The following is a 27947-nucleotide window of genomic DNA, read 5'->3' as shown; positions in this document are numbered from 1 at the left end:
AAGGTGCTGTCAGGAAGCCGGGGGATGGATACTTTGATTTCTTAAGGCCTCTTCCAGCCTGAACCCTGCCTTTCCTTGTTCCCTCCCCTCAACAACCCCCCCCCCCCACACACACACACACACACATCTTTGGGACTAGCAAGGAGACAGCAGGCAGGCCGCCCGGCTAGGAGTAATTGAAAGGAGCAGATGAGAGGAGAATGTGTGTCCTCCCCCACCTCCCCTGCCCCACGGGGGCTGCTGAGAAATGAAAACTAATCAAATTACACCGACGGCCTCCCTCCCCGTGCACAGGAGCCGGCCCAGGCTGGGGCAAGCGGGCTGGGTGGGGTGGGGGCTGGGGGGAGAGGGAAGGGGAATCACATCTAATCCACTGTAAACGTCTTGATGTGCAGCGACAGCTTAGGGGGGGCTCAGGTTTCTGCGGCATTGGCTATATTTATCTCTGGTTCCATGCCAGCAGGGAGGGTTTAAATGGCACCCAGCAGTTGGCGTGAGGGGCTGCAGGAGCTTGGGGGCCAGTGGCAGGAACAAGTCTCTTCCGACCCCATGGAGCTATATGAGACATCCCCCTACTTCTACCAGGAACCCCACTTCTATGACGGGGAGAACTACCTGCCCGTCCACCTCCAGGCCTTCGAGCCGCCAGGCTATGAGCGGACTGAGCTCAGCCTGAGCCCTGAGGCCCGAGGGCCCCTCGAAGACAAGGGGCTGGGGACCCCCGAGCACTGCCTGGGCCAGTGCCTGCCGTGGGCCTGCAAGGTGTGTAAGAGGAAGTCGGTGTCCGTGGACCGGCGGCGTGCAGCCACACTGAGGGAGAAGCGCAGGCTCAAGAAGGTGAATGAGGCCTTTGAGGCTCTGAAGAGGAGCACCCTGCTCAACCCCAACCAGCGGCTGCCCAAGGTGGAGATCCTACGCAGCGCCATCCAGTACATCGAGCGCCTACAGGCCCTGCTCAGCTCCCTCAACCAGGAAGAGCGTGACCTCCGGTACCGGGGCGGGGGCGGGCCCCAGCCAGGGGTAAGTAAGCGTCCCCCCCACCAGCCGCCCCAGGGGGAGGGGGCGTAGGAGGCCCCTGGACGGCTTCGGGACCCTAGTGTGGGGTTCAGTCAGAGGGTTGGAGCAGGTGGGGTCTTGGGGGCTGCAGGAACCCCTCCTTCCTCACAGCTGGGCGGTCAAGTTGACCTCCTGTGTCCCTCTGTCCTTTCAGGCCAAGCTAAAGGCCACAGGGAGAAGCAGAGGTGGAGGGGGGTGGCAGAGAACAGAAGGACGGGCGGATCCAAGAGCAAGTCCAGAGTCAGCCTGGGTGGGAGTGAGAATTAATCCCAGCGCCTAGGGATGGGGTCCAAAAGGCAAGGCCAAGCGTCGCTTTGCCCCACCACCCCATCTTGAGTGTGGCCGAGCAGAGGCAACACCTACCCAGGGTTTCTCAAGAACCCCAGCGGGCCTGCACCTGCTTCCTTCACCTTATCCTTCACCCTTATCGTAAGGTCAGGAAAACCAGGAACCCTTTTATTTTTTTTTTTTTAATTTATTTTTTTTAATTTTTTTTTTCAACGTTTTTTATTTATTTTTGGGACAGAGAGAGACAGAGCGTGAACGGGGGAGGGGCAGAGAGAGAGGGAGACACAGAATCGGAAACAGGCTCCAGGCTCCGAGCCGTCGGCCCAGAGCCCGACGCGGGGCTCGAACCCACGGACCGCGAGATCGTGACCTGGCTGAAGTCGGACGCTCAACCGACTGCGCCACCCAGGCGCCCCCCAGGAACCCTTTTAAACCGGCTGTCCTGTGAGGACAGAATCGCCACCCAGAATGGAGGACAAGAAAGGCCTGGAAGTAGGGGCTCTGTGGCCAGGCAGGGAGCGGGGGCATGAAAGTTGCTGATGGGGAAGATCCTGAGGCCAGGGGTGCCCCGGGCTGGAGGGCTGCAGCCTGTTGCCCACCCTCCAGCCCCACAAGGGGAGCTTTTGCCCATTGGAACTGGACAGAGAGACACCATCAAGAATGGCTGTGCTCTGACCTTGGGCCTTCTTCACCCCGTCTTGCAGGTGCCCAGTGAATGCAGCTCCCACAGCGCCTCCTGCAGTCCAGAGTGGGGCAGCACATTGGAGTTTGGTCCCAACACAGGGGGTAAGTGAGACCCGGACCCTCATAACCTTGGCTTGACCCCATCAGCCCGTCTCTAGGCCCAGTTGTCTCCTTTTACCTTGCTTCTTGCTCCAGTCCTCTTGCCTTCGGCTTCTCCAGGGAACTGCTGAACCCGGGGTTCCAAATGGTGGGCCGCGAGGCCCTGTGCCTCCCTGAGACCTTGACCAGCTAAGGAGTGGTCTAGGCCTCCTGCAGCTCCCCGACCAAAGCCTGGTGCCTGACCTTCTCCACGGAGAGGGGAATGTCCCTGCCCCAGGGGTCCCTGGGAAGTGCCGAGTCAGTGCTGCAGAACTGGGCCAGCAAAGGACAGTTCCAGTCTCCCAGGATACACCGTCCTGGCTCCGTCTCAGAGTAGCTGCTTTCAAATCCTAACCCCACTAGGGGAGCTCAGAGAGAAGGCACATGCGTTCAGTGTTCACACGCACATGCGCACGCGCGCACACACACACACACGCACCCACACGCGCGCGCACACACACATATGCTTGGCACTGGGAAAGGCATGGGCTAGCGGGTAGGATTCTTGAGTTTTGCGCACTCATCTGTCCTGGGAAACCTGTGCCACCCCCAAAGACCTTGTTCCCTGTCCTGGGTCTTGAAACCCCCTTCGTCACACAGGTGACATCCTCCCCCCTTCTCCTTACAGATCACCTGCTCACGGCCGACCCCACGGACGCCCACAACCTGCACTCTCTCACCTCCATTGTGGACAGCATCACAGTGGAAGACGTCTCTGTGGCCTTCCCAGATGAAACCATGCCCAACTGAGATTGTCTGCCAGGCCGGGCGTCCATGAGAGCCCCCACGCTGGCCACAGATGCCACCGCCCCCGCAGCAGGGGCTTCCTCAGCCAGGCTGTCCTGATGCCAGAGGGCCAGTGCTGGGGCTATCAAATGCCAGCCTATCCCCTTCCTCATCCACGTAAGGTTAACTCACCACCCAGAGAGGGAACGGATGCTCTCGTGTAGCTGACTCCTTACAGCAAGGAGCATGCCGTTTCCCGGGAAATAGAGCAGGGGACCAGAGTGCCCCTCGTGTATGCCCTGTCTCAGGGCAAACTCAGGAGCTTCCCTTTGTTCATAGTGCAGCCTCCAATTCCACCCCCTCAAAAGAAACGGTCTGAGAGACGATGACAGTGTCCTGACCAGGACAGGCTGTGTACATCTTCTGTTCTTGTCTTTTCCTGATGCCAGGGGCTGGGCTGGGCCTGCCCTGAATCGAGGGAGAGGAAAGGGAGAGGAGCAATCCTCTGTTCCCAAGTCCCTGGGGGGCCAAGCTTTTGCAGTGAATATTGGGAACCTCCCAGTGGTTTTATGTTTTGTGTTGTTTGTAAAGCCGCCATCTGACCAAGGTCTCCTGTGCACAAGTGGCCAGGGACAGGCAGGGAGGGGGGCAGGGGCTCTTGGGGGTGACTTCTTTTCTTAACTAAGCATTGTGTGGTTTTGCCATTGTTTTGTATTTTTTTTTTTTTTTTTTTTTGCTAACTTATTTGGATTTCTTTTTTAAAAAACGAATAAAGACTGGGTGCTAGAAGAATGTCTGTGATGATGTGGAGGGAGGGGGTGCCCGCCGCTCCTGCCCCTCCCCCTCCAGTGGTGCAGACACACCTCAGGGGGCAGGCCTGCTAAGGATTGGAGCTGATGGGGCTCCAAAAGCAGCTGGGGCACTACCTTGCTGCTGGTCACCAGGTACTGGGAGCCCCACTCTTTTTACCATTCTGAAGGGAGCGGGGTGTGGTCCACAGGCTGGGTGAGAGCCAGATCCACAAACACCTTGTGGGACAAGGAGGAAACCCTGGCAAACATTCTGTGTCACTCTTTCTTACGCACGGACACCGCAACGGTCTGTGTGTTCCATCTCAAACCCCAAGGGGTCCATCCCAACTAATGAGCATGCTCTGTGCCCAGCACTCATCCCACAGCCTGCAGGCAGGGTGGTAGCATGGGAATTTGCAGGTTTTCCCCTCTCCCTGCTCCCTGCTCCCTGCCTCTCCTCTGGTGCGACATTACCAGGAGCCCAGCAGGAAAGTGGGAGGGGATTAAATCAGCATGATTGGGGTCAGACACTGCCACTTCCTCGCAGGCAGGCCAACTAGCATGTCCCCTTACCAAACCCTTCCGTTCCTCCAGGCCAAAGAGGATTCTGGCCCATGCCCACAGCTCAGAGGATGATGGCAGTTCCGCTGGGGGCGAGGGGAGGGCCTCACCAACAATCACAGGAAGAGAAGCTGGGGTTTTCTTCATATGGGATGCTATCTTCCAACTGCCAGCTGAGGGGAGAAGGTGGGTGGAGAATAGAGAAGATTCTGGACAGAAATTACATAAGGACTAGCTGGGGAGATAGCAGGAGCTAGAATGTGAATGGCTCATGAACATCTACTAAAATTTTGATTAATTCCAACTGCTTGAGGCTAAACTTGTCTGATGTATTGCAAATTATAAATTTCAGAATCATTACAGAAGCCTGGGGATTCACAGCGTGGTACACTGTAGCCCCCACCCAATTCTTCAGGGCCCTTGACAATGGACGTAACCCTGTTTTACCTACCAGGCTCTGTGACCCATTCTGCAGTGTACCCCTGGGTTCAGCTGGGCCATCTCCCCCACATCTGCCCCTCCTGACTTGCTCCTGAAGAGGGCGGTCAACTCTTGGCTCCCAGAGTTTCTCCAGAAACTCTGCCTAAGGAAGAGAAGAAGGAAACCTCAGAGTAGGCTCATAGACCGAGGTGAGGGTGCAGAAGGGAGCAGCCCCCCACTCGGGGTGTATCTGTCCCAAACAACCAGTCAGGGCCGGGCCAACTGAGAGTCACAAACTGGCCTAATCTGCCCCACTGTGGGATTTTCTTCTTGAGTTGTGTCACTGTGTTTATAGTCATACCACCTTGAAAGGGCCGGAGAGGAATACCGATGTCATTTCTAAGGCTCTTAGCTCCCCCTGACTCACCGCCCTTGGAGATGAGGAGAGCCACAAGCCTGATTGCCACACCTTGGTTCTCAAATTTACATTCACTCCCTTACGAACCACTTAAAATGCTGAGCTACACATTCAAGGGGGATCTGCTCCCCTCGAGTTCATTTCCTCTGCCCCTGGCACCTCCCAAGCTCCCAAATGGATACGATCCCACCACCTTCAGTTGACTTGCTTCTCACTGGGGGCTTGGGGTGGCCATGAAGAAGGGGGCTCATCTCTACAGAGCTGATAGGCTCTGGAGTGGCTGCACGTATTTGATAAGTTTATTCTTCTTTACCTATCATGTCAGTTGGAAACTGAGGTTCACGTTCATGACCTGGTAAGAATGAACAGTCCTCAGCAAAAGCCATCAGGGTTAATAGTTCCTGAATGTTGTCAGGGGTGGTGGCCATTGTCTACTTATTTCTTCTTCAGTCTTTACGTCCTTAACCCTTCCACCAGAGAAAGAGAAACGAGCTGCTGGAATCTCACAGGTGTGAATAGCAGACATGACCAAATGGAAGCCAGCCTCACTCGTTATTTGCACAGAATGAGCAATTGTCATCAATGCACTGGGTCTTTCTTAAACTAAATGCTTAGCCTTCACAATTAAAGTACAGATAAGACTCCAATTAATGAATAATGAGTGGTAGTTCTTTAGGGAAATTAGCTTCAATCCGGTCTCCAGGGGAAGTACCTGCAATAAATCAAGCCAGGTTAATCAAATGTTACCTAACAACGGGCTTCAGGGAATGCGCTAGAACGAAAAGAAGAATTACTTGGAATTGGCATATCAGTTGTTGAGAGTGTAGATAGGAACTTCTTAGGGTGTTTAGATAATTAGTGTGACCTTCAAGTACTATTTGTGGCTTAGATCTCTAACTTCTCAAGGTAATCTATCTCGCAAAGTGGAAAACATTTTAAATGCTGCACCTGGAGGGGCGCCTGGGTGGCTCAGTCAGTTGGGCGGCCGACTATGGCTCAGGTCATGATCTCGCGGTCTGTGAGTTCCAGCCCCGCATCGGGCTCTGTACTGGCAGCTCAGAGCCTGGAGCCTGCTTCGGATTCTGTGCCTCCCTCTCTCTGCCCCTTCCCTGCTTGGTCTCTCTCTCTCTCTCCCTCTCTCAAAAATAATAAACATTAAAAAAAAAATTTAATGCTGCACCTGGAGAGGGAGGTGGAGGGGGGCAGACAATGGAGGGTGAAAGGAGAGGAGTCCCCTCAGTTCAGGTTCTGTCATGGATAAAACCCTACCCCCAAGATGTCATCCCCCCCGCTGCCCTTGGACTTGTCTCACTGCCTGGCTTCTGGGCTCCAGGCTCGGGCAGCGATGCCTAAAGGTGAAGGTTCCAGGTGAGGCTGGGGTCTTGGCTAAGGACCTATAGCCCAGGCCCATATGGGAACCCCAAATCTCCACCCCACGGCAATTTGGGCTGTGCCTCACCCCTCAGCCACGGGCAACAACCAGACCCAGACTCTATGCCTCTTGCGCTGCTTAGAACATCCCTAGGGGAGGCATGTTCTTTCTGGGAAAGAAACCTAGAATCTTCTTTCCTACAAATGCTGACAGAAACATGATGTTGGGATCTCATCTCAAGCTCGGCAGGTCTACAACGAAACACATTTCCACATAAGCCTGCTCCTTCCGCATTCCCCATCCCAGTGGATGGCAACACTGGGAAACAGTTTCCCATCCCAAAAAAGTTTTTCTGAGTTCCTTCGGATCTCATCCTGTGGCCAGCTGGTCACCAAGGCTGGTCGATTCTACCTTTGGTCATGGAGGGAGTGAGGGGGGCCCCCCAGAGATGTGTAAACACAAGGCCAGCACCTTCCCTCACCTGTGTGCCCTCTCCGGGTCACAGGTTGCTTTGTCCAGGATGCACCCTGTCACGGGTGCCGGTGGACTCCGCCTTCCCGTACCATCAGTGTTTGGGACGGCATTAGCCTTGGGAAGGATATGGTGTATTGTGCTGTTCTCAGGGAGTTCACAATTTAGGTGAGAAGAAACACAGTCCAAAGACGAACATAAGCCAAGCACCACAGGAGGGTGGGTTCGGAAACTGAGCCACCCAGGCGCTCCAGTATGAGTGTGGGTCTGGGACAGGGAACTGGGGGAGGCTTAGCCAAGGGGCAGAGGCTTGAGCTCACTTAAAAGAGAAGTAGAAAAAAAAAAAAGTAAAAAAGAGAGAAGCAAGTAACATTTAGTAAGTGGTAAGTGCTCTTGGCAGATGGTCAGAACTTTTCACATACGTGTCGCAGTTAAGGACGGGGCCCCGCGCTAGCTTTGGGACCTACGTCTGTCTCTCACCAGCTTAGCCTTACAATTAACCACACTTAACCACACTTAAGAAGTGTGGTTCTTAGCCTTACAATTTCCTGTTCTGCAAGATGGCGAAGATAACACCACACAGAGTTGTGAAGGCTAAGTGAGCTAATACATTGAGCATGCTTAGAACAGCATCTGGCACACAATAGTTCCCAGTAGTGTTGAGCTTTATTTAATAATCATCCTCATAAGAGCCCTCTGAGATAAGGTCGGTTCATTTATTCTCTCGAGCGTCTCTATCGAGGGGATACGGAGATCAAGAAGACAGACCCGAGGGGCTCCCTCACAGCGCCGTGTGGGAAGAGACAAGGAGAGACACCACACGGCACGGTGGCTTCCAGAGTGCCAGCGAGCAAAGGGTTGTCGCTTCTCCAATTCTGCTGGGGAGGGGCTGGTCCTGCCTTCCAGGTGACGCTCCAGGTGGGTCTGGAAGGTTCGCGCTGCAAAGGCAAGAGGCACTCTTGCTGCCTTCTGCTGATGGGGCTGGCGGACACAGGTTTCTGAGGTCGGCGGACTCAGACTGGTGGGAGGAGGGGCGGGAGCCTGGAGCCAAGTCGCAGGCAGCCTGTCACACCGTGTGGAGGGAGCAGGCCTCTGACCTACAGGCTGGGGGGGCTGCTGCAGTGATCCCGAGCAGGGGCCCTATAGCAGCGGCAGCCCTGGGGGCCGTGGGAAAGGCCACGAGGCAGTGGAGCATGACCAGGTGAGTAGAGAGGGAGAAGGAATAAATCAGGTCCAGCATCGGGGCTCCTCAACTCCCCTGGCACAGGCAACCTGCACATTAACCTCTAGCAACCCCATGGTTATGTAAGTAAACAGAAGGTTACTGACTGTATGTTTTTAAAACTCTGATGTCGACTTCCCAGAGGAGCACAGCCCTAGGACGGTGGAAGAAGCTGGACACGTCAGCTGAACGCGAAGTTAAAAAAAAGACCAGAGCCATGTGTAGGTTGTCTTAAAACCATCAGGTTGTTTATTGGTACGTACACACACTCGTACACCCCCGCACATCCACTCCTGACGCACTGGGCCAGTACAGTACTGAGAAGGGAACTGACAAGATACAGCAGGCTGGTGAGGGGGCTTCGGGTCACTGGTGACTCTCCAAATAAAAAATACGTGGACTGTGAGGCAAGGGATACACCAGGACAACAGCCTTCCATCACTGAATGGACAAGTTCTCCTGTCCATCACCTCCCTGCAATACCTCCCCAGATGCCCTGAAGAGACCCAGGTACATGGCCAACCATGACAGGGTCAAGTTGTAGAGGAGAAGATGGGGCTGAATCTCCCACTGAGCTAGTCCATCAAAAGTCCCCTGACACAGTCAGATGGCTTTGCGATCCCCAACTCCACCAATCTTAGGAACCTGGGGTTTCTCCATAATCTTAACATCCATTACCCAAGGATAGGGGCTTTTTCTCTCCACCCAACTCATTTTCTGCTCAAGAACGCATCCAGCTCCATTTGCAGCAGCCTGATGGACAGGGAGGGCGAGGAACAACCAGGGAGAACAAGGGCAGGTGGGGGGCCTTGCCCACACCTAGGGGAGCCCACCCAGCCCCGCCCCTGGCAGACCTCTGCTCTGCCGAAAAACAGAAGGCTCTGAGCCCTGGCCTCGTCCCAGGCTCCATCACTCCTGCGGGCCAGGGTGCTCTGACCCACTATCCCACCTGTTAGCCGAGCCCCTGCTCAGAACCCAAGTCGATCAGGTTGCAAACCAGCTGCTCGGCCACCTGTAGGTGACGAACTGGCGCCTCTCCAGGAAACATGCTCAAGACACGTGTCCTCTCCTCTCACTTGGATGAAGCCCTGGGTTCCATCAACTCCCCCTGAACTTGGGCCCCAAACATGTCCAGGCATTTTGGCAGGACGAGGAAGTGGATTAAGATGGGTTTCTTGGGAATGACATTCCGACCAAACTAGGACCTGTATCCCCCAGCCCCGGTTGCCACCGTGCTGCGTGAGGGAAGAATTCAAATGGTGGAAGCTGGGTGGGGCTCAGGAATTTCTGGAGGAGGCAGTCCCCGCACACTGAGAGAGCCCTGAACAAGGACTGGCTGATTTAGGGGCAAGCAGGAGAGTGAAGACCTTCATCGACACTGGATTTCCTGGACCTGGAATATGACTCACTAAAGCGGAAGCTTTATTTTCTTCCTAAGAGATCAGGGGAAGAGAACCCCGGACTACCTTTTTCCCACATCTGATTTGAAGGTCAGTGTATCTTCAATCCACCCACTGGGTATATTCTTAGGGGCTGGACTACTAAAGTGGGACAGAGGAGGACAGCAAGGGAGGGGATGCTGAGCAGAATAGACGGCGCATGGGTAGCTCTCTTCTGTCCCCAGAGCCAGGACCCCACACAACCCCCAGCCCTGCCCCAGCAGCAACTCCACCCTACCGCTGGGGTAGGAGGCGTTCCCACCACTCTTTGGACTTAAGGCTACTGCAGGCCATTGGCTCTCTGTCCAGCTGACCTGCCTGCACTTCTTACTGGGTACGAGGGCTGAGAGTTTCCCCATCCTTACCCTTGGCCCAAAGCTCACAGGCCCATGTTTCTCAGATTCTTCCCCAACTCACATTTGGGATTCATCTTAAGCAAGAGCCTGGAATCACCACCTTAGCCTTCCTCTTCCCCAGCCTCACCATCTGAAGGAGAATGGGGTTTTCTGCAGCCCCTCCCTGCCCCCAAAGAGGTTCTGGAGGCAGGAGCTGCCGCTGTGGAGATAAGGTGGGAAAAGGGGCTTGTGCTGGGGGGTGCCCAAACCAGATATCAGACAAGCAGGATGTGCACGGGGACCAGAAGGCCCAATAGCCTGAGCAAGGCAGAGTCCGAAGTGCCGTTTTCTTGGAAGGGCCATCCTCAGCCCTTGGCACGACATCCTGGTATCTGGTGGAGGTCGCAGTCCAGAACAGGCTGGCTAGGCCCGGAAGAGGGAGGGTGAAGTCACAACCCCGCCTGGGCTACTGCTGTCCTGTCCCTTCTGCAGAATCCCAAGCATGGACAACCTCGAGTCCCAGCCACAGCCACAAGAGACTTACAAAGGACACACGGTGGGACTCAGAGTAGTGGGATGCCGAAGGGGGTGGACGAGTATATTCTGAGATCCAGGGCAACCGGAAAGTCACGACGAGACTAGGAGCCGTGAGAGGACCAGGGAACGAGCAGGAGAGGCCAGGGCCAGCTGAGCCTGTGAAACCCAGCGGGAGGATGCTGGCCCTGGGGGCCGTGGCTAGTCCCGGAAGGCGGAGAGCATGTGTCCATAGAGATAGTGGGAGCGAGCTGAAAGAGAGAGGGAAAGAAAGAGAGAAAGAGAAAGAGAGAGAAGGAGAGAGAGAGAGATAGAGAGAGAGATAGAGAGAGAGATGCATTGCACGGTGAGCTGGGAGTCGTCCCTGGGGGTCTGGGGCGCATGCATGCGCAGCGAGCTTGCAAGCGCCAAGCGCCCCGGCGGCGGCGGCGGCGGCGGCGGCGGCAGCGGGCAGGGCAAGCCGGACGAGTGCGGGCCTGGCAGGTGCACAGCGTGCGAGCAGGGGCCGCCGGCGGCGGGGGCGGGGGTGGGGGGTGGGTGTCCGGCCCGGGCCCGGCCCACTTACCCCGCGCCACGGGCACACCCCCGCGAGAGCCGGGGCGGGAGGGGGGTCAGCAGGAGTAGGTCCGAACCGTGGAGGGCTCCAGTCTCTGCGCCCCCGCCGTCCCGGCTGGGAGGAGTCGGCGGCCGCGGGAGAACACAGAGCGGCGGTTAGTGCGCGCGCTCCGGGGGCCCGCCCGCCCGCCGGCCCGGCGGCAGCGTTAGTGCAGCGGCGCCCGCAGGCCCCTCCGGCGGCCCGGCACTCACCCTCCGGCGTGATCTTCTTCGGCGGCGCGGGCGGCGGCTGCAGCGGCCCCAGCGTGGCCACGCGGAAGGCGGCCGGGAGCGTCTCGGCCGAGGCGCCGAGCAGGCCGCCGTGCGGGTCCCGCGGCCGGAAGCGCTTCCTCCAGGACGGCGCGCGCCGGAACACCTTGTCCTCGCCCTGCATGGGACACGCGGAGGCCCTCAGTCCCTGCCCGCGGGAAACGCGCTCGCGGCTGCTTCTAGGGGTGCCACTCCCGTCCCACTGGAAGGCGGGGTACGGAGGGGGGGCAAGGTCACCTCCTCTCCCTGGCCCTGTTTTTCCGTCGGTAAAATGAATGGGGGCGAAGTAGAGGACTCCCAGCGCCCCCGGGGGATTCAGATTCCTTGTCGCCAGGTAGGGTGGGGTCCCCTCTGGTCAGACCTGGCACCATCCTGCAGTTGAGCCGTTTCCCTGCCCAGCCCCGTCATCTCACACTGGGCTGGGGATGCCCACTGACCTTTCACGTTCTCCTAGCCTCGTCCCAGGGGCACCGAGAAGCCCCCACCCAACCCCTCCTGCCTTCCCTCTGGCTGCAGCCCAGGGTGTGCCAGAAACCCACCGGGCCAAGAGTCAGGAGACCTGACTACCATTTTACTAGTTATGTGTCCCTGGGCAAGTCAAGTGACCTCTCTGAGCTTCCATTTCTGTGTCCATAAAATAGGAAGAACATCATCTGCCCTCTTTCTCAGGCTGCCTACCCCTAATGGGATCAAGTGAGAGCATTCTGTGACAGCGATGGGCCAGGTGGATGGCAGATCAGAGGCAGGCTCCCCCAAAGGAGGTGGTGGGCCATCTGTCAGCGGAGTCTCCAAACTGTCTCTGCCAAAGGGCACCCAGAGCCAAAACACTACAGGATGCCCCTCTGCACAGGCCTCCCCATCCTCCCCGGAAGAGCTCACTTCCACCCTGCTTGGCAGCCATGTCTAATCTCCCCAGCACCACCCCCCCTCCACCCCGACCAAGCCAATCGGTGTTCTCAGAATGGGTATAGGCAGAGAGCTGCAGGAGGAACAAGAGACATTAACCCACCAGTTCTTGCCTCAACCCCTCCCGGCCCCAAGCCCCTTGTTGCTTGTGCTCTGAGGAGGCCAAAGCCTATCACTTCTTGGCACAATGTACCTCTGTCCCAGCACCCACGCTGGTATCAGTTTTTCATGTACTTACGGGATTACAGTAAAACCTTGGATTGAGAGTAACTTGTTCTGCGAGTGTTCTGCAGGGTGAGCAAACGTTTGTAATAAATTTTAACTTGATAAACGAGCGATGTCTTGTGATATAGTTCGTGACACTGAAGGTCACATGATCACAACCGAGCCAATGGTTCTTGAAATTTGCTTTGATATACAAGTGCTTTGGATTACAAGCATGTTTCCAGAACAAATTCTGCTTGAAAACCAAGGTTTTACTGTATTTCATTAACCACCCCCCTCTCTCTCTCCTTCTTCCACTCCCCTCCCTCAACTCTCTCCCTCTCACTTTCAAATTCTGTCCTCCATGGGACAGACACCATCATCTTTTTAGTTCCAACCAATGTATCCCCAGCCCCAGAGTAGTGCTCAGGAACACTGTAGGCACTCAATAAATATTTGTTAAATGAATGGATGGCAGCTGGCTTCCTATGTAGGCATCCTATCCCTGAATTCATCAGGAACTTTCCTCATTATTTCTGTCTGGCCCACGATCCTACCCTTAATCTAGCCCAGGGTGGTTTCCCTTTCTCTCTCTCTTTCTCTCTCTCGATTTCTACCTTCAGCCAGCGCTAAGACTTGTTTCTGTATCACTTGTCCCCTAGAAGATGTTCTTCCTGTTCCTCTCCTCTTTTTCCTTAAGTCCTGCTCTCCATGTAGGGGGAGACTTGGATGCAGCCCTCCAGGGCCTTGAAGCTTGAGAGGGGAAACTGAGAACCAGAACTGACAGAGGAAACAAGAGACAGCTCAAGGTTGTTGATGCTGTGCTAGATGCCTAGACAGAAAGCAGTCTCCCTGGATCTCTGACCTCCCCTGTGCCCACCACCACCAAATCCCACCTCAAGCTTAATTCCTCATCAGTCAGAGGGGGATGATAACCTGCCCCACATGATGATTGTTAGCATAAAATGAGTTGTCTGTCACCAGTATACCCCTGTGCCTGGGCCAATGCCTGGCCCAGAGGAGGCCTTCAAAGAATATTTTTATAAGGATTGAAGGAATACACAGCTTTCTAATTAGGAAGCACCGCGCTAAGATATACAGGAGTCATTTTTCTAAACAGCATCAAAGAAAGCTAAGATCCTCGGCGGGTGGGGAATAAAAGAAGGGTCCACATGGCAGGGGCATTGGAAAAATTAAGATCTCTGAGGGTGGGGACAGCTGGTGGGGTCTGGCAATTTATCTCCTTGACAGGAATACATACACACGTACACACACATATGTGTACGTGTGTGTGTGATTATATATGTGTGTGTGTGTGTGTGTGTGTGTATAAATAACACACTCCATATTTCAAGGCACCTCCGTGAAGAACACACCCCTCCACGAATTCCATGTATGCCTGAGCATGTCCTATCTACCGAAGCAGAGCAGTCATTCCACAAAGGTGGATTTTAGCCCTGGCCAACCCAACTAAGAAAGACTAATTGATAAGGAGGCGACACTAAGAGTGTCCCAAAAAAGGAGGCCCGCTAGTCCAAACAGAGGCATTGGTCGGGGAAGGGATGTGTAGAAAGGGAAGCTACACAGACAACGGAGATCAGAAGAACTAGATTTGATTGAAGATGGAGAAGCTAAAAATAAATAATCTGGGCTCCTTTTTAACTTGTTTGGAGCCAGGGCAGCCAAGCCTGACCTGACAGGCAAAAGCAGGGAAGGTTGGTGATCAAAAGTAAGTAGGGAAGAAGGCGGGAAGGAGGAAGGGGGAAGAAGAGAGGAGGGCTGGGGAGGGGGCTGCACCCTCAGGAAACAGGTAACCCTTTGGTAGGCATCTCCAATGGGGGCATTAGAGCTCAGGCCATGCAGGTCTTCCTGGACACAGTCCAGCCTAAATGCAAGGGAAAGGCCTGACAAAACCCAGGGGAAAAGGCTGTGTTTTCATCGAACATGGGGGCCAAGAAAAGAGAACCTTAACTTGATATGAAGGTAACTCAAGAGTAAAACTGGAGAGGAAGCAGTGATGATATACGTCTGAGCCAGTGAGTCAAACTGCCCTGTGGAACAAGCGAGCGAGCCTGTCGTTTAAGGACCTCAGCATAACGCCTGCCTCCAAACAACCACACTATGACAGGATGGGCATCCTAATAAGCAGGCTGGAATCACGCTCTGCCAATAGCACTGAGAGATGGTATCTGAGAAATGGAAGAAAAAGGTATATCCCAAGGAGATGGCCTTCGGGGGAACTTCTGATCCTGTGTGGTTAGGACAGCGGCAGGGCACAGAGTTGGAAGATGCTAGAAGTATAACATATAGGAGCCTTTAGTTTTTGTACAAGGAGTTTCGTGGAGACTTCTCCAGGCCTACTGCTAGGCCTCGCTCTTTTGCCCCCCTCCCCCAATTCCCTGACATCATCGCCATCCCCTCTGGCCCTTCTCCCTTTGACCACCCCACCAATCATCGGCCCAAGGAAAGCACAACTCATGAACTCCAACCCAACCAACCAACCATGGCCAAATCCCAAAGGCCCCTAATTCACAGCCAAGTACTCACATCATCCAGTTTCCGGTCTGTGCCCAAGGCCAACAGGTTGTTGAACTCTCTTTCCATCACCTGGCGAGCCTGGAGTCCACAGGGTGAAAGAGGAAGAGGTGGGAGGGGTATAGTCAATGACTTCTATGTCATCTTGCTTCTGTTTCATAGGGGCCCATAGACAGAGATAGGGCTTTCAGTGCATTTAGCCTGTGAGCCCTGATGCTGTTTCAAGCAAACTTCAGCGTCCTCTTGGAAGTGAAACTGTAAACCTTAGGATTCTTTCATATGGAGCACATTAGAAAACTGTAATTTTGTACAAAGTAGGACCACAGAACACGTGGATCACAGGGTTCCCTTAAGTGGGGTGGGGGGGAACCCCATATTGTGTCTGTAAAGGAAAATCAGGCCTTACTACCTTTCTGAAGGGATAAATGAGCATGTAGACCATGGATAATAAGGATTTAATTTAGATTAAGGAAACGTATTTCATAAGGCTCCACATCAAAACTTTAAATTAGGAGGACGGCTGAGTCACAGATCTCCATGGCCCTTGGGCTGACGGTGCATACAGGCCTTGACTAAGCCTCCCAGGAGCCTAACTCAGCAGGAGATTTGGGAAACGCCAGAAACAACAAAGTTTTCAGAACTGCCACCAGATATTTTTAACCATTGTTGAGGAAGAATTCCATGTTGGGTCAGCCCCCACTTCCTCTCATAGCTGAGCTAAATGGAAGAGTCAGGAAAACCAGAAAGGTTAGCACGCACCAGAGACGTCTCCGGCCGCTCTTTACAAATGCACTGCGAGCCACAAAACCCGGACACATTTAGAGACAGGAGACAAACAAACGATAGAGAAGAACAAGCCCATTTCCGGGTGAGAAATGCTAACCACGGAGGTTCGTAAGGACTGTCTCTGTCAGTATTGAGAAGGTAATATTCTCATAAGTGACAGCAAAGGAGAAGCCTAATACACTTCCAAGTATCCAGACGAAACCGCTCCTCTGGGTAGGGAGAGGTGACGATGACACTTACAAACTTCAGAAACCCGTCCCAGAGCTGTGAGAGCAGGTGAGAACGCAGATGAGGTTGGAGGTGGGCACGTACAGAAAAACTGCGTAGGGGGGTAGGGGAATCCCAGCTCTTCTTAGAGAACAAGGGATCTGTCCTCTCCGTTCTGACCGGTCGGGGGGGGGGGGTAAGGGGGAGAGGGGGTCACTGCCGAGAGCCTATGGGACACACTGGCCCTGTGTGCTGCCAACATCCCCAAGAGGCCAACACGCCACCCGGCATTACGAGACCACACAGCCCCACCCTCGCACGAGCCAAAACGCATCTGCTCCCGGAATAGCTTGTGCGACTCCAGTGGCTGAATTTCAAGAGGCCTGACAGCTGCAACCAGTCCAGACAGGGGCAGCTAAAACGATCAGGGCACGGAGGCGAGTCTATATGAGGAAAGCCTAAAAGAATTAAGATCACTCCGTCTGGAGAGACAAAGGCCTGAGCCCCGAGGCAACACAATCAGAGTTTATGAAATCACAAAAGGTGAGCACGGGCCAAATACACGTAGCCTCACCAAACCTAGTAAATGAGGATGAGGCAGTTCCCTTCCCCAGGGGGAGCCTGACTGGGGCACAATTTGGGACAAATAAAATCAGGAAGTACTAAACACAACAGGTAGTACTTCTGGAGTCCTTTACCCACAGGAAGCTAGAAAGGCCAAACATATAAATAGGTCCAAGAGAGTTTAGATATCGTCTTGGATGAGAGCTCCATAACAATTGTGAAATGTAATTTAAGGAGATGTCTAATCATTTGAGCTGCTGACAGGGAGACAACGGCCTGGTGCAGAGAGGCTCTGGGCTGTGTTATTTGGTATATTTAGCTTTCTCAAGCCTGGGAGCCCAGGGCAGATCTCTGGGGTAGGAGACAAAGGAGATGGGGGGGGGGGGGGCTCTCTGATCCCTTCAGGCCCCCAGGCCTTTTGTCCTCTAAGAAGAGTCAGGTCAGAAAAGCAGAGTGAGGAAAAACAAAGCGTCACTGGGTGTTGTACGTGAGCGATGAATCAACGGGAATCTAACCCCAAAACCAAGAGCATACCGTATATACACTGTATGTTTGCCAACTTGACGATAAATTATATGAAAAATAAATAATTAAGTAAGCAAACAGATTAATTAATTAGTTAATTAATTAAATAAAAAACAGAGTGTCAAACGCAAAGATGGGGTTGGGAGAGGATTAACACCGTGTTCTGGGCCTGGGCTAGATGTGCCCTATGTGTGAAGGAAGTTTGCTCCCTAGGTGGCCTGGTTATGCACAGGGACCACTTGGAGGTGTGAGGACGTTGTGATCCCCTCCGAGACAGGCTCCAGAACAGTCCCCCAACAAATCTATAAACCTGTGTGTGTGAGCAGGAGAGTCGGCGGAGGGGGAGCCTGAGATCAAGACTGACTGATGACAAGGATGCCCACCTGGGTGTTCTGTGTGGGAATCTGGAGGACCAGGGCCAGCGTGTTGTGGTCAAAGTTCTCATCCAGGGCCAGCAGGGCACCATGCACACCGCTCTCCTGCAGATTTCCTGCATAATCCCGGAGCCCAATGGACTGGACCCAGTGAACCACCTGGTCGTTGGTCCAGACCAGCACATCTGGAGGGCGGGGCAAGAAAACGGGTTAGGAAGAGACAGTAGGGTTGGCCACACCCCCTCCAGGGACGGAAACCGGCTTCCCTGGACCCAGAGCTCCAGTCTACCCTGCTTTCTGTCTTCTGTCTGTCCTCCCTGGCACCTGGGCTCCTAGAGAACCAGCACCACCTCCCTCCATCCCTGCCAGCCTGTAGGACTCAAGGGTCAGGCCAGCAGGCTCCTGACTTTTTCCCCAGAGCCCTTGGCCAGGCCATCCCCTACCCCCAGGCTGGAATGGTCCTCTTAGAATCTAAGACTTGTCTCTCTTTCCTGCCCAATGCCACCCAGATCAACACAGTCCATGAGCATTTTCCCAGGCCAGTCCATAGCACTGTCCGAGGGGATTCACTGCCTGTGTCCAGTCGGTGGCCATTGTCAGGGGGTAGGGTGGGGTTACAGGTGACCAGGCAGGGCTATTTCTTCTCCACCAGATGACAACGTCCTTTGGGCATGGACTAGGTCTCCCTCATCACCTGAGCTTCCCTCAGGTTTGGAGGCTCCCTAAGGTACAGAATGCCTCTTCTCCCCCCACTCGCCCAGGGCAGGGGACAGGAGGCAGGCATCTGCTCCCCCAAGGCTGCTCCCATGCCTTTCAGAGGAGGCACGCTGAGCCTGCTAAGCTTACCCTTGATCTCATGCTGGCTTTCCTCCCGTCTTTTCTCCAGCTCCTTTCGGTCATAATTCAGCCTCTTCAGACACATGATGCCATACTGAAGACTGGTTCTGCAGGTACATAGCCCCCCCTGAGCCAGAGCCTCAGGGGGGCCACATTCCTGCCACATCTGTCCTACATCCAGCACTGGCCCTAGCATGTTCAGGCCTGTGTCTTCCAGCATAAAGAGCACCCCGGCCCACTCATGCTCCTCCTTTTCCCAGGGCTTGTGTGTGATCCAGCCCAAGACTACTTTCCCTCCTCTGCCTACCCTATGTCCTCCCTCTTGGCCAGGGTGTGGGCCTGATGGAAGGAAAGTTCTCTCAAAGAAGCAACATTCCCCCCGCCCCGGTCCCACCCCAGGCACTGGAATGACCCTACAGATATCTGACCCATAAAAATAGGACCCTACAGAAAGATCCCTACAAATATTTCTTTGTATCCCCATTTTGCTCAGAGTCCTTACAATGACCTACACGAGCTACATGACGTGCCCCTGTACAGTGACATCTCTGTTCTTCCTCAAACACAGCAGGCACGCTTGGCCTCTGTGCCTCAGGGCCTTTGCCCTGGCTGTTCCCTGTACCTGGAACACTCTTGCCCCGATCTGCTGCGTGGCTCACCCCGTCTCCTCGAAGTCTTTGCTCAAGTGTCATCTTCTCAATTCAATGGTCACCCTGTCCACCTGATTTAAAACTGCACCACCACCATCACTACCCCCAGCCCGTATTCCCAACACCCCCCCCCCCCTTATCCTGGTCTAACCTTGGTCTATTTTTTTTCCTAGCAGTTTTTATCTATTAACGTACTTTATATACAATATACGTATGGTTCTTTGTCCCTCCCAGTTAGCATGTAAACTCCACGAGGGCAACCCTGTTTTGTTCACTGATATTTCTCAAACCCCTAGAATAGCATCTGGCACTTAGTAAACACCATAAATGCTTAACGAATGGAATGAAATGGTTCACGGAAAGTACTGAAAGTCCTTAAACAGTACCCGGTGCATAGTAAGCATTCAATAAATAATAACTAAACCAGACCAAGAACCATCGAGTCTGCAGGTTAGAAGGGACCCTCCAGGCCACTGGTCCAAGCTCCTATATCATGCAGGTGTCACCTGTGTACCATCCTTCTGCATAGTATGAACACCTGGGCCCAACACCTCTGACGACAGGGAACTCACTACCTCCTGAGGCAGCTCCTTCCACCGTGGGCAGCTTCTATTGTAAGTTCCTTCCTTAACTTGAACACTGCTTGTCATGCAGCCTCTCTGGGTTTTGTCGCCTATCAAACAGAGGAATAGACGTTCCCTCCAAACTCTATTTTGTGGCCATTGCTTTGTGAAATTAAACTATGCTGCTGGCTCCTTTCTTCTCTCTCCCTTCAGCTATACCCAGGCAGCCCTGGGGCCTCGAACAACCCCTCACAGCTCCGAGACACCACTTGTAGGACTTCTTTTCTGGCCCAAGGCACTTGGTCATTGCTCAAGCCACTGGTTTAAGCCTGGGTCCACTGGAGGGGGCAGGAGCACACACACGTCCTAACTAGAAATGCCTTTTGTCTCCTTCCAGTCCCACTTGCTATATTTTCAGTCCAGTTCCCAGGACTTTCAAAGTTGTTTCACAGAAGAGCAAAAATCTAAAGTCGGATCAGCCTGGGTTTGAATGCCAGCTCTGCCACTCCCCGGCCCGGTGGCCCTCAGCACATGTGAGATGAGGTCACGCCTCTCCGGCCAGGCTGCCGTGAGCCTCACAGGTGATCGTGCATGGAAGGGCTTAGCCCAGCCCCTGGAACGTCCAGGCACTCAGCAATGGTACCACCACTGGGAGAACATTACTGATGCCGTGTGGGCCGGTTCTCCTCAGGACAGCCGCTTCTCTAGAAAAGCTGCTCACTAGGACACCATGCTTCCAGGGAAAAGCGCTCAGAGTTAGGTGTGAAGAAGGAAGGATATTGGCCCCATCCTGTATCCACCTGGCTGAGTGACCTGGTGATACTCCACCTCTATTGGGCTTGTTTTCCTCATTAAAAGGAGGGTTTTTTAATATCTTTTTCTCATCATAATAAGGATGATTCAAAATAATTTCTTAAAGATGTAAGAACACGCTTTATGGAAGGTTAAGTGGAATAAATGTAGGTGTACACAAAGTTGAAGTAAAGGGCGTGGAAATGCTTTAGGAACCCTTGAAGTACTCGAGATGTGCAGCTGAATCTGGAAGCATGAATGCAGGCCGAGGCTCTCCTGGGGCCTGGGCAGAGGGTCCCCAGGAGGACCTCCATAGTGCTGGGTGGGGCCGAGCAGACTGATCCTCCAGCAGCCCAGGGACATCCCAGCTGGCAGGCCAGTGGCCCTTCTCTCCACAGCCCTGTCAGTCATTGACAAGGGGACAGGTGCAGCCAGGCCTGGCAGCCTCCCGGACCCACTGAGACAGAAGATTCCCTTTCAGCCCTGAGAAGGGGTGGGGGGATGGTGAGGGAGGTCACAGTAGAGAGTTCTAGCATCAAAGGCTCTGCAGCATGGTGGCAAGAAGGCTGGACTCAGTGTCAGGAGACATGCACTCAGCTGTCATGCCTGATGCTCCTTCCTGTGCCTCAGTTTCCTCACCCACAAAATAGGGAGGCTAACTAGATCCCTTATGCATTTAACCTTCCATGGTTTATGAGTCAGAGAGACCAAGGGACATCCAAGGAGCCCCATGAGAAGCTAGTAAAGCCACATGCCCCCAGCTCCAGCGTTCGTCCCATTACCCTCTCATTCGCCTGGGTTGGAACGCCAGCTGAGCCACTTTCCAGCTGCGTGGCACTCAGAACATGTGAGATGGGGTCACACCTCTCCTGCGGGGTGGCGTAGGCATTAATTAACAGTAAAAGACCAAGAACCTGGCTCAAACAGCGACCCATGTGATTTGAAGCTAGACGTTAAAAGGACTCCCTAACTACCGTCGACCCCTGGAACATCAGCACCCACCTTGCTCCCCACCCCAAGTGCCAACTGGGGTCAAGCACGCATCACTATGCAATGAGTGAAGCAGGACCTGGAGACTATGCCTACCTGTCTCAGAAGGGCTGTCCCCATGCTGGAATGTGTCAACACATCTTCCAATTTTTTTTTTTAAGAGAAGCCAGACACCCAGAATTTTGTGTAAAATCTCCTAGTGTTTGAATACTGGCAACTAAACTCATAATCTTTAAAATACCGTGTCAGCCAAACAAAACACATCTGTGGGCCAAATGCGGCCCACGGGCTGCCAGTTGGAGACCTCCACCGCAGACACTTTTGAACAGAAGACCTTGTCCGCGAGGAGGAGGAGAGAACTGGATGGCATCCTGTACAAAAGGGCGTGGGCTGAGCTGAGAAGCTCAGACCTGGGAGGCAGGCAGGACAAGGGCTCAGAAAGACCCTTCCTCTTAGACACCCAAGCTGGACACTGGTTTCAGCTGCAGCCTCCCCAGGGTAAACAGAGAGACCTCGGCAAGCCCGAAGAAATGAAATTCAGACCTCGGAGGGGAAATCTCCCGGAAAGTGAAGCGAAGGAAAAATGACTTTCTGTGTCTTAAGGGCGGGAGGTGAGAGGGCAGGACCCTCCCTCAAGCTGCAGGACGAGACAAGGACCCGGCTTTCGCAAGGGGGAGACCTGCGGGCGCCTGGACAGGCCGCTTGGAGGCACGTGCGTTGCGGGAGACAGACCCCCGGGGCTGGGGGAGACCCGTGAGGGGCTCCAGCCTTGCTCACCGGTGGAAGCTGTCCACCATCTTCAGGTGGACCCGCAGGTCCTTCTTGGTGAGGTGGTCCAGCATGCGAGCATCCACCAGGCACTCCATGAAGTAGCTGCGGTACTGGGGGAGCCCCAGGCTGGGGAGCCATTCATTCCCAATCCACTCGTGGTTCATGTCGCCATAGGCCAGGGTCTGGGGGAACAAGGTAGAGGAGCTATAGGGGAGGAAGGCAGTGCTAGCGAGCCGCGGCTGGCGTATCTGCTCGAGAGGAACGTCACTCCATCCTCCACGGCGGGTTATTTTCGCTAAGAAGCTGGGCGTGGTAGGAGGTGGGGGGTTTAAATGGAACTTTGTAAGATCTCAGAATGATACGGTTCCCTTCGTGGATCACTTATCTACACTAATGAACAGAAGCAACTATCCAGGCAGCAGATAATATGAAGTCCTTCCTGTCGACCCAGGAATGCATTTGCGGTATTGTGTGGCAGACCTGCCTTCCTGCTGCTCGGTCAGCCTCAAGCCCACTGCGCCCAGGGGACAGGCCAAGTTACAGAGGACCCGCAGAACAGCAAGAAAAGAGCCAATGTCACTTGGGAAACTGGCTCACGCATCTACAGGGGAGTTAGGTATTGACTCACGACGTCAAAAGCTACAGGCTGATGAATAGCGTCTGAACAGCCAGCACTCAGTTCTCTGAGGCCTGGTGTCCACTCCAGGAATTCTCCAGAACCCCTGTTTCCCAAGCACCCTCCACGCCCCCGTGACCCTCCCCACCTTCTCCGGTTGTCACCTCCCGCCGACAGCAGGGACTTCCCTGACCACCTATCCTTAGAGAGACTGGGTGAACAGCAATCTTCCATCATGGTTTCCTTACCCTACTTGATTTTTTTAGGCTGAAAAACTCATCTTTGAAAATGAAACTGTTATACACACAAAAATAAATGTAGCAAACGTTCGCCGTTAAGCATAAATAAATGAAGTTAACATTGATGGACAACACCAACCGGCTGTGTCCGCCTTACGCTCTCCTTCCCCGTCCTGTCCCCTGCCGCCCGTCTAGAGGTAACTGCCCGTCTAGAGTTTTCTATCACTCCCTTGCTTGAAAAACATTTTTTACAGTCCTTATAATCACCAATGCATATTTCTCTAAGAAACGTATTATTAAGTTTGCTTGTTTTTGAGTTTTAGTATAAAATTCTGTGACTCTTTTGGGACTTAGACTTTTCACTTGACGTCGTATTTCTAAAATTCATCCATCTCCCCTGCTGTTTTACTGGGTGAATGTACACGACGATCTGTCCAGGCCCCGGTTTCTGGCTCTCCCTGTGCTGTTTCACGGCACGTGGATCCGTGTGATACAGCGCTCACTGATGGGTTTACGCGCTTAGGGTCCATCTCTCTCCTAGAATATAAGTTCTGTGGGGCTTAGTTTGTCCACTTCTGTATCCAGAGAGCTTAGAAAGGCCCCTGATACCTAGCGGCTGCTTAATAAATATTTGCCCACTGAGTGAATGAGTAAAAGGCCTTTGCCCAGCTCACGGCTGTGCCCTCTGAAAGGGATGGGGTGAGGAAAAGGGTTGGTACCAATCTCAGTCTCATGGTTCCTGGGAAGAGAGGGGAAGATGCAGGCATGCTGGGGGCCTCCAAGGCTCCCCACCTGCCATCCTGAGAAACCAGAAGCTAGAGGGCAATGAGGAGGGAGGGTGCTTTAGCGGCAGGAGAAAACCTGTCCAGGGCTTTTCATGCGAAGAGGGACATAAATAGACTGGGACTCAGGGCGTCCTGTCGGGCAGACAGCCTGTTGGGAAAAAATCTGTCCTGAACTCCTGGGAGGTGGCTCTGGACAGGGAAGGGGGTCTTACCTGAGCCCAGCTGCCCTCCTCACTGTCCTAGCGGGAACGATGTGCAGCGTGTCAGGGGAAACAGGCAAAGTCAAGAAACCTGGAAGCGTCCACCCCAGGCCCCATCGAGAAGAGGGAGCAGACGCACCAGTGGCTAGGAGGGTGACTAGGGAGAGCTTGTTGGGAGGACCAAGTGAGAACACAAGGCTGGCACATGTGCCTGTGTTTGCAGTGAGGGGGGAGCGAATGTGTGTGTGGCAAAAACACGTTTCCACACCTCCCCAGCTTGGCTCGCAGCCCCGCAAGGGGCCAGGCTCTCCCACTCCCCGTCCCTCCACCAAGGATCAGCACAAGGGAAAGGACTCCGGCTTCAGGCCCACAGCAGGGCAGACCGCTCCCATGGCCAGCTCTTCCCCACTGGCCTTGGAGACCCCCCCAGAGATGGATCCCCCCACACATGCCAACTGCTCCCATTCCCACCTCTTTCTCCCAACCGGCCACCCTGAGAATAGAACCCGACATACATCAGGGATACCAATCTCGTATTAGATCGACCACAACCCCCTCTGACTCCCCAAACCTTCCCCTCATCCTCATGGGGGTCATCAGCCCTCAGTCCAGGCCCAGGGCCCAGGGCCAGACTCACTGTTTTAGTGGGTGTTGCCAGAGTTTCCATCTCTTCGTGGGTGACCCAGACATTTCCGGAAGACTGCAGGCAGAGAGGAAACCTAGCTGGTCCCACGTGTGGGTCCCCAAGATCCCCTTGAGGCCGGGAACCCCAAGGGCAAGGACACACATCCCTTCCCCTGAGTCCTCCCACAGGCCCAGCCCCGAGCCCTGCATACTGTCTGGCTCAGAGCAACTCCCTCTATGACTGTATCCGCACTGCTCGACACAGTGTCTGGGACCAAGAAATGCTCAACGAATGTTTCCTGAAGGAATATGAATGAATGGGGCAGATCTGGAAAGCCGGCTGATGCCAATAGAAGAGACAGCTAATATTAGCCTGAGGGTCCATGGAGTAGTCTGTGTTCTTGTGGAGAGGTTGGAGGACCAGGACAGAATTCACAAATGCCCTATCCCCTCTGCCTCCCTGAATCTGGCAACAACACAGAACCCCAGAAGCCCTGTCCTGGAAACTCTGCCCGGAGATGTGCGGTGATTGGCACAGTAGGGCAGAGAACCAGGCTGCTGGGATCCTCCTGGAATCAACGTCAGCCCCTCCTAGAGACCAGGTGGAGCCCTGAGGGGACTGGAAGGAAGGGGCAGGAATCAAGTTACTAGCTTCCCAAAGACCAACGGGAAACTTTCCAAATGCTACTCCAGGGCTGTCCAAAAACGTCCTGGGTGAGGGAGAGGCCACTCACAGTCCTGGAGGTGGGCGGGGCGGAGGGGCTGGTCAGCGACACCATCTCCTGGATGGCCAGCCGGAGCTTGAGCCGGTGCAGGGCATTGCTGATGCCAATCTCCCGTTGGATCTCTGTGTCCGACAGGGCCGACATGATGGCACCGCTCTTGACGTTGGCCCGGCAGGCGGCCACGTACCAAGCAGGCATCCCCACCCAGAGCTGCAGATATGGGCACAGGGGGTAAATTCAGCTCCTTCCCCCAAGATCTGGGCCCTGCTGCCACGAGCTTGACCATACCAAGGGGGTAGGGCCAGGCCTCCTCCGCGGACTCAAAAGAGCAAACGCAGAGCAGAAGAACTTAGAAACGTGGAGATGACCATCACCAAATGCCTCTCTTCCCCATTTTACAGATGGAAAATCTGAGGCCTGAGAATGTGAGGAGATTTTCCCAACATCATATGGGATCAGCTCCTGGGGACGGCCTATGGGAAGAGTCAAATTGCCTGTGGAAGCCTATGGCTCGGTGACCCTTAGCGCCCCTTGTCCAAACCCACCTACCTGCGAGGCAACAGCAGTTAAGTGGCATCAGTTCTGCCCTCCAAGGTAACTGGAAGGGAGCGGGGCTAAATTCTAGGTGTGGCACATGTGCACTTGGCAGGGGAGAGACGGGATGGGAAAATTCTAGGGACACCACCCCTCTACCTACAGAGGAATCCTTGTCCCACCCCACGTACCCTTCCCACCGGTCCTCTTGAGTAGACTTCCTTTGCCCAGACTTACCTCCAGCCAGGAGACCACAGTAGGGCCATCCCACTGGGCAAAGGGCATTCCTTTCCTGCGGGCATCTTCAAGCAGCTGGTGTCTTGTGGGAAGAGGAAGAAGAGACTCACTAGTCTTTCCCTGTCTCTCAACCATGCTTACTCCTGAGACCATGGCTGTGCTGAGTGGGACTTCCACAACCCTACTCCCCACCACTGAACTGTCATCCCTGCTCCATGCCTGAAGCAGTATGATGCCAAGACACGGGGGGAGGAAGTCCCCTCCATCCCCACATGGCAAGGGGAGGCTCTTCCTTGTTTGCACAGGGCCTGACCCATAGGCATTGCAGTCTGCTCTGCGAGAGACCCACAGGGCCAGGGTCACTCTCCCACTGCCCCCCCCCCCCAATCCTCCCTCTCCGGGCGGGTTGTCCTAAGAACCACCTCCCAGCCCCTGATGTGCCCGTGTGGACCAGGCCAACTCAGTTCAGAAAGGGCCTTGCCACGCTCTGGCTGTCTGGGCTCAGTCCCATGACAGGCCAAGTGGGTGAAGGGTTGGGTGCCATCCTGGCAGAACCTGGCCTGTGGCTCTTACTTCTTCTTCAGCCGCCGGTCCTTCTCTGCCTGGGTCCCCAGCTTGGCAGGCACCATGGGCTCCTGCAGACCAAGCTCGGAGTCTGTCAGCATAACTGGAAGGGAAGATGTGGCATGTCAGCCAGTCCCTCTCCTTCTCCTCCCTTGGCCTGGGCCAGGATTGGGGAGCAGACCAGCAGATGTATAACAACCTCAGTGTATAACAACCCCGGAGGCCTGACGGGACCATCCACTATTCCTGGAGCCTCTGCCCAATGTCCCTACATCCAGGCAGCCCCACAGTGGCCATCAAATAGGTCACCCAGCCCAGACAGTCTGCCCTGGGAGCCTCAGCCCTGGAGGTGTTTTCCAGCCCAATGGACCAAAGTTGCCACACCCTGACACCAGCAAAATCCTAGACAGAACTTATCCCTCCTCCAAACCGAGGTGCAAAGGAAACCCCGAGAGCCACCCATGAGGCGGGCTACGGGCTCAGAGGATTAGCCTCATCTAGTTGGGGCGGGGAAATGGGCACACTAAGAGATGTGCCTCTCGGCCTCTTTCTCAGGGGCACACTTGCACAAACCACAAAGGGGAACATTCCAGCTCTGTCTTCTTCTATAAGGATCTCCTGAACAGATGCCAAAACCCACAGAGTTCACGGCGGGGGCAACATCTTAGAATTCATGAAGTTCTGGTCACTCCATGCAGCACAGATAGCAGTAGGTGTGGATAATCCAGAAAACGAGGTGAGATGCTGTCTTAGATGCCACTGGGGCGCGGGGAGCGTAGAAAACCACGAGACTTCGCACAGATCAGACTTTCTCGGCTCCCTCCCAGCCCCATCTGTGGTCAGCTCCACAACTCCCTGCACCCCTGTGGGCTGGGGGCAGGGTGCTCCACCTCAATACCCTCCCAGGGGACAGGTGCCCACCTTTCCTCCTCCTCCTCCTCCTCCTCCTCCTCCTCCTCCTCCTCCTCCTCTTCCTCCTCCTCACCCAGCTAGCTATGTTCTGATTCACACCATGTTCTGATTCACACCTTCCCTGAGGTGCAAGGTCTAATTATGCCTTTGGGTTCAAAGGTTCCTTTCTTCTAGTTGATCAGGTCCCCCTGCGCGCAATTGTCAATGCTCCCGTGGCCTTGGGGGAACTTCTCAAGGCCCTTATGAGCTGGCCCCAGCCTAGGATCCAAAGCCATCTCCTCCACTCCTCCCACCCCTTTCTTCCCACTTTGAAAAGACTCCATTGCAAACAAAGCTCTTGCACCCAGAAGCTGCCTTTCCCAGATGCCCGGTTCCCTCACATACAACTCTTCTTAGCTGGGCTAATTCCTACTCCGCCTTCAAGCTTCAGCCCAGCTGTTACCTAGCAGAGGAAGCCACTGCTGGCGTCCCTACCACTCCATGGCTGC

The 27947-nt window shown here is 54.5% G+C and overlaps 2 protein-coding genes across 2 annotated transcripts in view; one reads left to right on the top strand and one right to left on the bottom strand.

Annotated features, from left to right (window-relative positions):
* The first annotated feature begins 474 nt into the window (after positions 1–474).
* MYOG (myogenin) lies at positions 475–3666 on the top strand. Its single transcript, XM_049634397.1, has 3 exons — positions 475–1020; positions 2049–2130; positions 2795–3666. The coding sequence occupies exons 1-3, from the start codon at positions 475–477 to the stop codon at positions 2914–2916; spliced, it is 750 nt and encodes a 249-aa protein (XP_049490354.1). The 3' UTR covers positions 2917–3666.
* A 7366-nt stretch (positions 3667–11032) lies between these two features.
* PPFIA4 (PTPRF interacting protein alpha 4) overlaps positions 11033–27947 on the bottom strand; it is a 35798-nt gene continuing 18883 nt past the window's right edge. Inside the window, exons 19-28 of the mRNA XM_049634396.1 lie at positions 26557–26650; positions 25984–26065; positions 25222–25422; positions 24501–24563; positions 22030–22205; positions 18267–18364; positions 17430–17605; positions 14977–15045; positions 11263–11437; positions 11033–11125 (exon numbers count right to left, since the gene is read on the bottom strand). Coding sequence (XP_049490353.1) covers positions 11067–11125; positions 11263–11437; positions 14977–15045; positions 17430–17605; positions 18267–18364; positions 22030–22205; positions 24501–24563; positions 25222–25422; positions 25984–26065; positions 26557–26650 — 1193 coding nt within the window. The 3' untranslated portion in view covers positions 11033–11066. The remainder of the gene's footprint in view (positions 11126–11262; positions 11438–14976; positions 15046–17429; positions 17606–18266; positions 18365–22029; positions 22206–24500; positions 24564–25221; positions 25423–25983; positions 26066–26556; positions 26651–27947) is intronic.

Source organism: Panthera uncia, chromosome F1, assembly GCF_023721935.1.
Source record: "Panthera uncia isolate 11264 chromosome F1, Puncia_PCG_1.0, whole genome shotgun sequence".
Taxonomy (NCBI): Eukaryota; Metazoa; Chordata; class Mammalia; order Carnivora; family Felidae; genus Panthera; species Panthera uncia.
The sequence above is the reverse complement of the archived record's forward strand: the minus strand, read 5'-3'. Positions and strand labels throughout refer to the sequence as shown.

Bases quoted from the DNA above. Each gene is read 5' to 3' on its own strand.
- MYOG (XM_049634397.1), top strand. From the start codon at position 475: ATGGCACCCAGCAGTTGGCGTGAGGGGCTGCAGGAGCTTGGGGGCCAG. The intron at 1,021-2,048 runs GTAAGTAAGCGT...CCCGTCTTGCAG, and splicing joins GGGGCGGGCCCCAGCCAGGG to GTGCCCAGTGAATGCAGCTC. The intron at 2,131-2,794 runs GTAAGTGAGACC...TTCTCCTTACAG, and splicing joins GTTTGGTCCCAACACAGGGG to ATCACCTGCTCACGGCCGAC.